The 12891-nt window shown below is 46.9% G+C and overlaps 1 protein-coding gene across 1 annotated transcript in view; it reads right to left on the bottom strand.

Annotated features, from left to right (window-relative positions):
• SYNPO2L (synaptopodin 2 like) overlaps positions 1–12891 on the bottom strand; it is a 35615-nt gene that overhangs the window by 13055 nt on the left and 9669 nt on the right. The window contains exons 2-3 of the mRNA XM_005152659.2: positions 6690–6841; positions 3340–4001 (exon numbers count right to left, since the gene is read on the bottom strand). Coding sequence (XP_005152716.2) covers positions 3340–4001; positions 6690–6841 — 814 coding nt within the window. The remainder of the gene's footprint in view (positions 1–3339; positions 4002–6689; positions 6842–12891) is intronic.

Genomic DNA, 12891 nt, shown 5'->3' on the forward strand with positions numbered 1-12891 from the left:
TTTGATGTTTCTAGATCCTCATCTAGAAATACTGTATGTGCAGCTCTGTTTGCCTGAGGTGAAGGTACAAGTGGGAAAGGGACAGAAGTCTCTGTAGCTTAAATGATAGTGAAAAGTTAGGAAGAATGAATACAAAGGACAAGAGAAACACACCCAAAACTGGAGAAGACATCAGAGCTGGCATGAGAAAGGAATACGTTCCAGAAATAAAAGGTTAGGAACCATCTGGGTAACAGTCCCACGAAACCAAAAAGGAGCTTTTCACATTCTCATGATGCCATGGTGGAAGTCATAATGCAAAAGGCTGTGGCCAGGCAAGGAGGGTGTGCTGAGCAGGTGCACTGGGAATATATATAGATAGGCAGTACTCCAAAAAGCAGACATCTGATTAGGTAGTCAGAATGGTCCTTAAATGTCTGCCGCATATATACTGAGTGGCAGGCTACCGCAACTGATCATCCAAGTCACCTACCATAGTTAACTCAGATTTTAAAAACATAAGTGTGATCCTGCTCTCCTGTTTGGCGAAACCCATGAGTCTCTGCATTCCAAAGTAGGCTACTGTGCTGTGAGTATTGATAAGGAAAGGTAGAGAAACAGAGCTTTAGATTCTGCTGGCTCTGTGGGAGCATGGAACAGCTATAGGAGCTGAACCAATTCAAGCCCAAACATCCTTGCCAAGGCTACATACTCCCAGACAGAGATGCTGTACCATGTGCCTCCCATTCTGACAGTGTCTTTGGCCGCAGCCTCCCCATGAGCCAGTGCAGCTCAGCAATCCCACATCCTCTTGTGGTTATTCCAGGTATAGGTGATTCTTAACTCTGTTCACCACATAATGAAGACCCTTCATGCCACTTCCTTCCTCCACAGAGTTACTGGCTGTTGATCATTACTTTTGTTTTAATGGCTGCTGTGCTCCAGCATGATCAGGATATAGAGTTTTGCCTTCATATTTACTGCAAAGATTCTCAACCCAAGAAAAGGCCAAGCTGGCCATGTGAGTTGCCAACCATGACAGAGTAACCCTTACATAAGGACACCCATGGCCAAACATAAACCAGAAGGGGGGTAAGCAGTGGAGGAGTAATAGGAGAATAAGATATTACCTCAGTCTGTAGTGCTTCTGGGAACCCTACATCCAGCTGGCATTAGAGTTGCATCACCTTCTGCCATGGGATATTATTTTGCCATCAGAAATGCTCTGCATTAAATACATGGTTTTCCCGGGAGCCTTCTGTACTGACGCTGTCTATGGAAATAAGTCTTGATGTGAAGCAATTGCTTATCCACTGCTAGGGCTATCAGGTGGCAGTGAGCAGCTGAACATGCCTTTCTCAACATTCACCTCGTGCTTGTACATTATTCAAAGGGGGAAAAAATAGCTTCATCCTTAGAGAGGTTTAAATTGCTACTTTCTTTGCTGTTCTAAGGAAAGTGAACACTAAAGACTAGGAAGAAATAGTACAAGGCATCAAGATATTGTACTGCCTAGTGGGGCCAGACATAAGAGACTCAATCAAGTCTGCCAACATATGAGCAGAGCAATAAGACAGTGCCCTGCCTGCCAGGCACTGTCTAGGAAGCAATCTGGATTACCTTTGTAGGATCCCTTAGGCAGAATAGATAAAGGAAAGTTTAGCCCAAGGAGAAAAGAAACGAAAGGTTTAACAATTGCTTTGCAATATTATCTGGCCTGGAGAAAAATATCTAACATCTGAAGCAGAGAATCAGAAGTTAGAATTTGTGTGCTGTATTTCTGATTCAGTCTAGTAACTTTTCTGTGTCACCATTCCCCACTCTGTCCCCTAGCTAAGTCACTTTTTTAAAACCTGCTTTATTTCTAGGCACAGAGAAGTGTAAATTAGTCAATCATACTGCACACTGAGGTACTCATATGAAAAAAGTTTTGATTACCCTGGTTTTAATGTTATTGGATAGATCATAACTGTGAAATCAGGTAACATCTTGTTCTGCCTTCATGTTTGGGTTTGAAATACTCCATGTATAGCAGAAACCAGAAAATATACAAGGCCACTTCAGGTGCATCACCCATGTACTACACTTCATTTTTCAGTACTTTATTCCACCTGGAAAGGTCTTGACTAGAATCGTAGAATCATAGAACTATCTAGGTTGGAAAAGGCCTTTTAAGATCATCAAGTCCAACTGTTATCCCAGGACTGCCAAGTTCACCACTAAACCGTGTCATTAGTTTGCCAATGATACCAAGCTATGTGGTTCGGTTGATACGCTGGAGGGAAGGAATGCCATCCAGAGGGACCTTGACACAGTGGTGAGGTAGGCTGATGCCAACCTCATGAAGTTTAACCATGACAAGTGCAAGGTCCTACACCTGGGTTGGAGCAATCGCAGGCACAGCTACAGGTTGGGCAGAGAAGAGATTCAGAGCAGCCCTGCAGAGAAGGACTTGGGGGTGTTGGTCGATGAGAAAATGAACATGAGCCAGCTTCAGTGTGTGCTTACAGCCCAGAAAGCCAACTGTATTCTGGGCTGCATCAACAGGAGCATGACCAGCAGGTCAAAGGAGGTGATCCTGCCCCTCTACTCTGCTCTTGTGAGACCTCACCTGGAGTATTGTGTGCAGTTCTGGTGTCCTCAACATAAAAAGGACATGGAACTGTTGGAACAAGTCCAGAGGAAGGCCACAAGGATGATCAGGGAGCTGGAGCACCTGCCATATGAAGACAGGCTGAGAAAGTTGGGGCTGTTCAGCATGAAGAAGAGAAGGCTGTGTGGAGACCTCATAGCAGCCTTCCAGTATCTGAAGGGGGCCTACAGGGATGCTGGGGAGGGACTATTCATTAGGGACTGTAGTGATAGGACAAGGGGTAACGGGTTCAAACTTAAACAGCAGAGGTTTAGATTGGATATAAGGAAGAAATTCTTTACTGTTACGGTGGTGAGGTACTGGAATGGGTTGCCCAGGGATGCTGTGAATGCTCCATCCCTGGCAGTGTTCAAGACCAGGTTGGATGAAGCCTTGGGTGATACGGTTTAGTGTGAGGTGTCCCTGCCCATGGCAGGGGGGTTGGAACTAGATGATCTTGAGGTCCTTTCCAATCCTAACTATTCTATGATTCTATGATTCCCAGATCCCAGACCTGCTCTCATCTGTTCCTTGGGACACCTTGGTTGAGATAAAAACCAGTGTCAAAGCTGTGATAGGAGGACCCACACCCTGGAGGTTTGATTTGGGTCTGCTTCTTCCTGAGCTAGAGAAGCTAACCCACTTGACATTTGCAGCAATGAGGTGTCTGGAAGGAGATCCAATGTAGGAAGAGGGCATGGGTGAGTGGCAGGATGCAGAGGACTTACTGGCCTGCTTGGCTTTCTCCATGTATGTGGTGGTTAGGTCTTCATCAACTGGGTGCTCCACTGGCCCCACCATGGGGATGAGATGGCGTTCTGCTTGGATAGCCTTGGTGGCATGGGGCAGGAGCATTGCCTCTGGAGAAGGCTCACGTCCTTCTGTTGATGGTGGCTGCAACTGTCCCTCACTCTCTGAAAATGGAGTGTCTGTGAGGCTGCCAGGCGAGCAGGTAATCTCCCTCTTGGCCACCCCGCTGGAGCTGGCGACCTCAGCTCCCCGCAGCGGAACAGACTCCGGCATGCTCTCATAGCCACTCTGTTCGGACAGGGACACCTCATCCTGAGGTGCATCTGGCTTGCTGGTGGTGCTATCGGGTGGGGAGCGTGGGCTCTTCTTGCGAGCTCGGCGGTGTTTCTCCTGGGCTACGTTGTCTGCATCGCTGTCTGTCTCCCCATAGTAAGCCTCGCTGTCTGGTGGGGAGGTGAAGCTCTCTGGGTGTCTCTGTGACCTCCGTGGTTGCGAGGGCTGTGTGATGGCTGGGGCTCCTGCTGGGTCAGGGCTGAGTATGTGTGCTGGGGGGCTGAGTGGAGATGGTGGGGAGAGAACTCGCTGCCCTGGAGAAGGGGAGCGCAGGAGCCGTGGGCCGGTTTGGTCCCCACCAACTATCCTGTGGGGAGAAGGAAAAGCAGTGAGTGATGTCTGGTTGGTGAGGCTAAGCTGGAAGGAAATCCTCACATGTAAGAGAGAGGTAAGGATTGAGCCAGTGTTTCAGATGTCTTTCTGGTGGTACCGACACCTGAAACGCAGACAACAAGGGCAGACTCATCTCTGACATCAGCTACATGCTCTCATCCTGATTTTCTGCTTCATGACTCTTTGAAAACCAGGTGTTAAATACTTGAAAATCAGAATAAGAGCATAAAGATCTACTGAGCCAGCTTAACTAGCTCCCCAGGCACTTCTCTTGGGGAGGTGAATTCCTGCCTAGCAAACACTCCCCAGGACAGTGGGATACAGCCCTACAGCCTGCCGCTTACCATGGTGGATAGTGCTTCAGCCATCACACTGCACTCCAGCTGCTCCTGCAGCTGGGACTGCACCATGGAGCTGTGTCAGCTCTGAGGATCCCAGCACCCCTGGGTTTAGTTCAGAATGGGTTCCAAAGAAGTCAGTGCTGTCTGTCCTGACCTCTATGTGGAAGTAAATAGCAAATACTTAGGAGAAAAGGCCCATGTGCTTTTGGAGGGGGGGGGGGTGTAGGACTCTGCTATCCTGTGGTAGGCAGATGGTGCATGAGGAAAAGTGCTAGGTAAGTGCTGTGAGACTGCTTTGCAAGCTAGCTACCAGTGCCTGGGTTTTGACGACTGCACTGCAGTCATGCCAGCCAGCCCGGTCCATGGTGCCATTTGCATTTGGCTTAGACATATCAGCTTCTAGCCTGTAAGTCAGCTGGAAAGATGGCTAGAGTAGGGGCAGTCATTGCTGACTGCCAGAGGGAGGGAGAACTGCCTGTGCTGATGGGAAAAGCGCTAGCTCTGTCCTCCCTCAGGAGTGAGTCTGGATTCCAATGGCAGTTTGACACAGATAGAGCAGGGAACTTCTTCTCTCGCCAGAGTCACCAGGGCTTGTTAGAGTTACAAAGAAGCCTGCAGTATTTGCCTTCTGAGTATGCAAACCAGGAAGCCGGGCAGACAGCATTGCCTCTGTAAAGCTATGGAATTTATGACTTTGATCCCAATACTAAACCGTGAAAAATTAATACTCATGTCAAATCCAAATGTTTGTGAAAACTAAGGGTGGGACAATTTCTGACAGTTTACTTATTTAATAAAATTTGCTATTACAAACTCTCACTGGGAAGCAAACTCAAAGCTCCCCAAGCAAAACAGAGCAGTCCTTCATCTTCTTTAAATACTCCACTGGGTGACTGCTTGTAAGCCAGTTTCTCTTGTTTTGCACTATCAAGAGACAATCTCTCTCCCTCCCTCTCTTTCTCTCTTGTTCTTCAAACATATCCAGCCCTGACAGAAATACACATACAACCTTGCATACTCCAGAGTAATCTAACTACCTCTTCTTTCTGAATGGGACTGATTGGTGTTTTGTTTGGGAACACATATATGGAGTGGGAATAGAGCAGTTTTTGATGGGTTCTCCACTACCCCACAATGAAGCCAACTGATTACGTTATTTTCAAACCATCTGATACTGGCTCCCAGAGGGCTGAGAGGAGCCTGCCTTTGTCACTGCTAATTCAAAGTGTGCTGATTTTGGCCCATTAGAATTTGCCCAGGCACCTGTTGGATGCAGACAGGCTCCAATGGGATGAGATAAGACCTTGGCAAGGGACCAGGACCTGGACACCTTGTTCAAGGCTCCCTCATTGCACTTAATCACAGCTAGGGTTATAGGGTGAGCACATCAGAAATCACTGGAGCTTTCCCTAAAGCCAAGGGGAAGGTACTACATGCTCAGGCTTTCCTTCTTTGAGCACTGCCCAGCTCTGGCCCCGCTTTACAAATGCTAGCAACCAACATGGCTCACAGTGCTGTATTTTTTCAGGGTTGTAGAAAATCACATTTCCCAGCCCTTTTCACCAGGGCCTTATTTCCTGAGGGTGACTTCTGCTTTGGCAGTAGTGCAGACTAGATGGGACCTCACGCAGCTTTGCTTTCATCTTTATAACTTGAGCCTCATCCAGCATGCACTGAAGCACTGGATTATTTTAGCACAGGTAGAACCAGGGACACTACTGGGACCATCTTTGTGCCTAAATTTGAGCCTGGTCTTCAGTATTTTGCTGGACTAGAGACTGCCAGAGATATTTTTTTCTTTGTTTGGAACACATTCTGTAAAAGGGACTCAGCTACACACTTCTTTGTGGAAGTCAGTTCACACTCTATTGGACTACAGTGGCTTGCTGTAGCAAATACTCAGGTGATCTTATCTTGGCTCAATTATCCAATGTGTAGTCAAATCCACTTCTACGGAACAGTTATGTACCCAGAATGAACTGGAGTCTCTGTTAATTGCTGAGATGATCTGCTCTGTGGCATCTGCTTGCTTGGAGCCTAAATTGCTCATTCTTTGCAGCATAGCCCTCACACTGCAAACATCTGCTTCCAGCCCAAGGGTCAGCAAGGTCTGGGGTCAGTTCAGCCCTCAGGCCAGGCACTGAGACCATGCAAAACTTCTGGACGGCCACGTGTTAGCCATGGGGAAGTTCTCTGCAGTATGAAGAGACCAAAGGCTTCCTGCCTGCCTTCTTTCTGCTAGGTGTGGATAGCTGCTGCACTGGTTGAAGCTGCCCTGCTGCCTGCACTGTCACAGCATTGGTGCCTGGGGAGCAGGTTACCTTTTCACGCGGATGTTGAGCATGCCATTGGAAGAATCGATGATCTGCATGGCAGTAGCATGGGAGAGGCCAGCACACGACTTCCCATTGATAGATACTAGCACATCATTTTCCCACAGGCCTCCACGGCACGCTTTGCTTCTCTTTCGGATCTGGAAAAGCAGAAGAGAGAAGATAGGGATGAAGAGGAGTACTGCAGCTATTTAGTTCAGTTATTTGTCTCCTATTGGCCCTTCTATTGCTCTGTTCCTGTCAGAATAAAATAAGTGCCAGACTACCGTGCTGCCAGGGTGGAGGACCAGTCCTCATGGGTAAACCCTGTCAGTGCCTTTTAGTCTCTGTATTCCTGTTATTTCCAAGAGTCTGCTCACGATAGGCCTGACCTATCACCAACCCAATTAATGACCTTCAGTGCAGATGAAAGACTGCAGTGAATGACAAGAACATCTATGTGTTCTTCTCTCATTCTCTACCTCCTAAGTTGCTTAGGGAGTCTCTGTTTCAGGGATGGAACAAGAACTCTTTACAGACCATCCCTGTATATGGATGTGTGTCCTTTTGTATACCCTTACTGTGCATCATACTGTGTCTGATCCTTGACACTCATGCAGAGCCCCTGCAAGTAACCATCCTCAGGGAAGCTGACATCGGGAAGAGATGGTGACTACAAAGCACTTCCTGCTGTGAAGCATTCTTGCTCTAATGGATTTGGCCAGTGTATTTCTGGACATCTGCATCAGGCTATATGGTGTCCTGTTACACAGTGTAAACTTGGAGTAAATCTTTAGCCTTAACAGGAGCTGTGCAGAATATGCATTGCTATATCTGACACTGGAGTCTGGGTCTCTAGTTCCAGGCTAGTTTCTAGATCTGGCCTCTCATGGTCATCTTTCACCAAGTGTTTCCTCTCCCTTTTGTTCCATCATTCATCAGTTAAACTTCTTACTGAAAGCCCCAAACAAGCCTAGCCTTTCTGCTAGGACAAGCAAGCAAGCAAACCATGTGCCACCTCAGCCCAAAAACACAGACCTCTCTCATATAGGCAAGCAGTGGGATAGCCTTATAGGACAGCTGTCCTTTTATGTCTTATGTGTTCATTCTGCACATAAAAGAACAGCCAGGAAAAAACACTGGGTCAGGGCAAATCACGCTGAAGGTAGCAATATGCTGGACTTGTAGATGCTTCTAGAATATTTCTTCAGATCTTACAGTTGAGTGAGAGACAAATTAATGTAGAGCTGTTTAACAGAGGGTGCAGTGAACAAACTGTGTCAGACTCCTGCAGAGAGCTAATGTACAGCAGGGCACCTTAGCCCATATCTTGTAGCTCTGTACTCCAGCAACCAGACTCAGCTTTAAAATCACATAAGCTACTTTGCCTGCACCCCCATGGCAGTCCCAGGATGGAAAAGTGGATGTGAGAGTATTGCTGCCCTGTCATTGTTCTTGCAGGGACAGGAGGAGAGCAGGGAGGGGTAGAGCCAAAGCCCTGTGGAAGTCCCATGGCATGGCCGGCTGGTCTCAGGGCCTGGGCCCAGGCCTTCTGCATGCATGGTGTACAGACATGCCCAGGGCTCAGCAGCACTCCTCCCAGGTAGCCTGTCAGCAGGACTGAGAGGTGTTGGGGAAGGAGATGGAAAATAGGAGAGCTATGCTCCAAGCTGTTTGTGTTCATTGGCACTTTATCACTCTGTAGCCTCTCCAGCTTGACCCGAAATTTTGCCGGCATGCTTAAAATAGGGGCTGGCTCATCCCAGCTGCCACATCCATCAGCCTCTGTCATTTTAGTCCTTTATCTCCCTCCTTGTTAATATAAGCCTGGAATGAGAATGTGTGGGTCTGTAATGAACTGCTGAAGAACCATTTTTTTGCAGTTACAGTATAAATGCTGCTTCCTGATACTCCCTCAAGGTGCAGCTGTTAACTGAGAAGAGATAGCAGACACATTTTCCAGTGCTGCCTACCAACAGAGCAGCTAATGCAGTCACGAAACTGAGAGATCAGGAGGAGGGTCTCCTCCTGGTATCCCCCAAAAAGCCAACTCCATGGCCAAGTGCTTGGTGCTTAGCCCAGGATGGGAACACACCTGCTGGCTATCTCTCCCAATTATGGAGTGAGGGGACTGGGGATTAAAGGCTGTCAGCAGGTGCTCAGGGCATTCTTCACATCCCATTGTTCTCCATGCTTACTGAAACCAGCTGGATGTAGGTTTGTGACCACCAGGAGTAAAGCCGGTAAGCTTCCTGTAATCCTGTGGTCCTAAAGTACTGCAGGACTTTGCTGGCAAATGTTTGGAATTCCCAGGCAGGGAGGGGTAAAGCTGTGCTCACAGTACTGCCTGCAGCTGCTTCAGGCACCTTTAGATCTCACTAGGCTGGTGGGATGCAAGGTAAGCAATGCATTTCTTTTGTGGTTAGTAAAGATGCTGGCTCTGGCTTGGTCTGTGCTCAGATTTTACCATGGTGGCAGAAGATCCATGCACTAAAGCAACTATCATTAATTCAGTGCTGTTGCAGAAGCCTGCAAACTACCTCTATAACCCAGGAGGGGACTTCTCCCTGTCTCCATTCCTTTTCAGGAAAACAGGACCAAGTCTCTATCAGCACAGGAAGAAATCTAAGGAGTCTGAAAATACCTTGTAAATGTTCCTGGGTGACAGTCTCTAATAGTTTTATAAACCTATCCCTGGAAGTTTATGAATCTGCTTCCTGGAGCAGGGGACATACTATTCACAGCTTCATTTTAATTATGAACCTCTACACCACTGTGTTTGCCAGGGAGGAAAGCAAAGGGGTTAAAGGCAGAGGAGAACTGTGCAGGGAGAGAAGGAAGAAGGCAGTCGTACAGGAAGGACAGGATTTAATCCAGAACCACGGCAGCAGGGTGCAGTGTGCTGGAGGCTAGAGAGCCTATGGACAGAGACCAGCATAACCCTGCCGGTTTTTACATGACTGCCGGCACGGAGCTATGGAGACCTTTAACAACAACCCATAGCCTCCACTTCTCGCTCACAGGGAGGGCAGCACTGAGCCTCTGAGGCCTCAGCCCAGGGCAGCTGCCCACATTGAAGGTCAGGCTGCCCTCAGGCTCCGCCACTTGCTCCCCATGTCCAAAAGATGCCCTCTCCTGGGCATCCAGTGACACACATGAAGCATCACTAAAAGGGAGCTTCTGCTTAGGCTGCACGCAGGTTGGAAGGTGTCCCCCAGCAGCTAGGAAAGGATGGGAAAAGCAGCATTTCAAAGACAAATCCTCTCTGTTTCCTATGGCAGATCCCTACAGAGTGCTCTTGTGCAAGTGAAAGGCAGCACTGAGGGACTCCAGCAAGTGGTCAAAACTAGTCCCAGACCTGGCCCTGGGGGATTGTATTGTCCAGCCTTCTAGCACATACTGCAGAGATTGATCTCTCCTTTTCACAGGGACAACCCCACACATTCTCTGAGCCTCTTGCAATTAACTGCCTACGATGCTTTCCACTCTGAGCCCCAGTGGACACACTTTCCCTTGGCACACCTCGGCTCACACAGAAGGAATGTCTTGTTTGGGTTCCAGCTCTGTTTAGAGAATCCCAATGTCAATGCATTACTGATTTATGTGACTGGAAATATAAAGTAATGAAATGCATTTATGCAGAAGATTGTCCATCTCTCTGCTTTCCCATCAGGATTTCTGTTGTGGCAAAATTGCACGCGTAGGAAAGGTTTGTGTGTCTGTGGCACCAGAGTACATGCACATCCATGTGCCTAGTTTTTTCATTTCTTTGCCCTCTTCCTCTCACTGATCATATTGAATCAGACAGGAGGTAAAGGACAGAAGCAACTGAGGGAGGAAAAAGGGTGAAGGCAACAAGTTAGAAGAAAAGGTGTTGAAGGGAAAGCTAGTGCTAGGAGAGGCCAGAAAGGCCAGGACTGGGATTAGGCTTTAACAGTGCAGCACAAGTTTCCTTGTACAGCCCTGTGGAGACAAAATGACATGCTGACCATGGGACACGTCTCGGGAGATTTCAGCCTAGCTTTCAGGAACAGAATGCAAGAGAGGAGGGGGTCAGCTGCAACTTGGCAGCATCTGTCCTTCAGTAGGGACTATATTTAAACAGTGGTATGTGGGGGGTGAACACATGCTGGGATGCTAAGAATAGAGTAATCCTGATAGTAACTCAGCAGCTTCACATCTTGCCTGAGTACAGCCCAGGGAACCTGTCTTGAAATTTTGCAGCCACCCTCCCTGCTGGCCAGCACCACTTCTTCATAAGAAAGGAAACATGCTGTGGGTAATCAGAAGTGGTTTGCAGTGCCTTTCAGGAATAAGCTGTAACAAGTTCCTACCATCTTTTACCCCTTGCCTCCCCAAGGCACCTCCCACCTCCTCTCATCAAGAGAGCTCAATCTGTAAGGCAGGAAGAAAAATTATGTTGAGAGTCTTCCCCTAAATCTAAAATACTCTTAAATTCTTTCCAGAAGCAACCTAGTCAACTCAGAACCCGGTCAAAGTTGTATACTGAATGCAATTCATATTCCCATCCGGTACCCCTTCCATTCTCTGACTGCACTCAGCTGCCCCCTTCCCTCAGCAGCTACAATGCCCTGGGGTACAACACTCCATGGCAACCTGGCAGTGTTTGAACTTTCATTCCCATCCTATGTGAAATGTAGTCCTGTCACATAGTTCCCATTAAGAGGTAAGAACTGCCCTGTTGTAGTAGAAAGCATTACCAAAATGGAATGAACTCACGTAGGAGCCAACAAGCATTTGTGTCTCCTCCTCCCAGAACTTCCTGCTCAGCCAAACCACAAATGCAGTGGTTGCTAGAGGTAAGAGCAGAAACAAACACCCTCCATCTCTTCTTCCTTCTGACCATCTACATTGACATCATTTTGATTAGTGAGACAGTTTATTTTTACTCCAAGACCAGGGCCTAACTTTTACTGGTGCAAGGAAGTACAAGCACTAGAGTGGGATCCAGGAGACCTGGATGATTCTTTGTATGACCTTGGAGAAAGCACTCAGATTGTGAGCCGTAAGTAGCAGAAGCCTGGAAGTTGGGATGTTTTTCCTACAATATTTTGTTCTGGCTCTTAAATTTCCTTTGTCTCAGCTGCCCTCCTGAACACAGAGATCCAGCAAGATACTTTTTTAATGCCTTGTCTGTTAAGTATGTGAATGGCATCACATCTTCATGCAATGTCATATTTTTATTGGCAGCTATTTTACAGGAGAATTCTACTATAATTATATATAATTATAATATATCATGATTAATAATGTATATTGTACTATATAATATAGTAATATAATTACACTGACCATTACATACTCTTCTCCACTTAGTTCCAATAACTTCTTGACCAAACACCATATTCCTGTTTAAGAGGTGCTTCGTAAAGTAAATCCGGTGTTTCTGCAGACACACTTCACTGGTCATCCACACTAAAGCTTATTTAGGGAGTCTTTATATAAAGAAGGGAAAAGAAAACACACTTTCTGGGATGAACACAGCAAGCGAGGATGGTGAAAGAAGGCATCTTGAGTGGCAGGACAGACTTGGGTGACTTCTGATACAAGGAATTTAGAGATGAAACTTGGTAGTGGCAGAGGATACTGGTGTTGGCCAATTGGTTAAGTAAATATAAGACTACTGTGATATGTTACCACCTAGAGTGTACTGGTGAGGGGGCTATTGCTATGCAGTGTGGGAGAGAAAGAACAACTTCTTCAGTGCACTAAATGTACCAGGGTATACAAGCTGATAAAAAACAGAGGCAAGCAACGAAGAGTGTAGTTTTCTCCCTCTATTGAAACAAAAAGTCTTAAAAAGAGCATTTTTTCCTCATAATACAGGGAAGGAAAGAGGAAAAAAACCCACCTGCTTTGCCTAAGCAAAAAGTTTAGCGCAGAGATCATTGTTGGGAATGTTTATCTACCCAGAGCTGGCTGCAGGTAGGTAAAAAAAAAAGCTTTATCTCCATGACCCTTTGTTATTTCATTGAAGATTAGTGGAAAAGTGACTGAAGTGTAATACCAAAGACAAAAACAATGCCACATGTACTAGAATAGATACTAAAAGTACTTGATAAGCATTTTACACTCAACAGGGTAAGCAGCAGGATATCAAGGGGTTTTTGTGTGAAGCAAGGATTCAGAAGGAACAGATAAGATTGTCAAAAAGCAAGGTCCCAGTGCCCACATCTAGCTGCTACAACGA

This window comes from Melopsittacus undulatus, chromosome 8 (genome assembly GCF_012275295.1).
Source record: "Melopsittacus undulatus isolate bMelUnd1 chromosome 8, bMelUnd1.mat.Z, whole genome shotgun sequence".
NCBI classification, from domain to species: domain Eukaryota; kingdom Metazoa; phylum Chordata; class Aves; order Psittaciformes; family Psittaculidae; genus Melopsittacus; species Melopsittacus undulatus.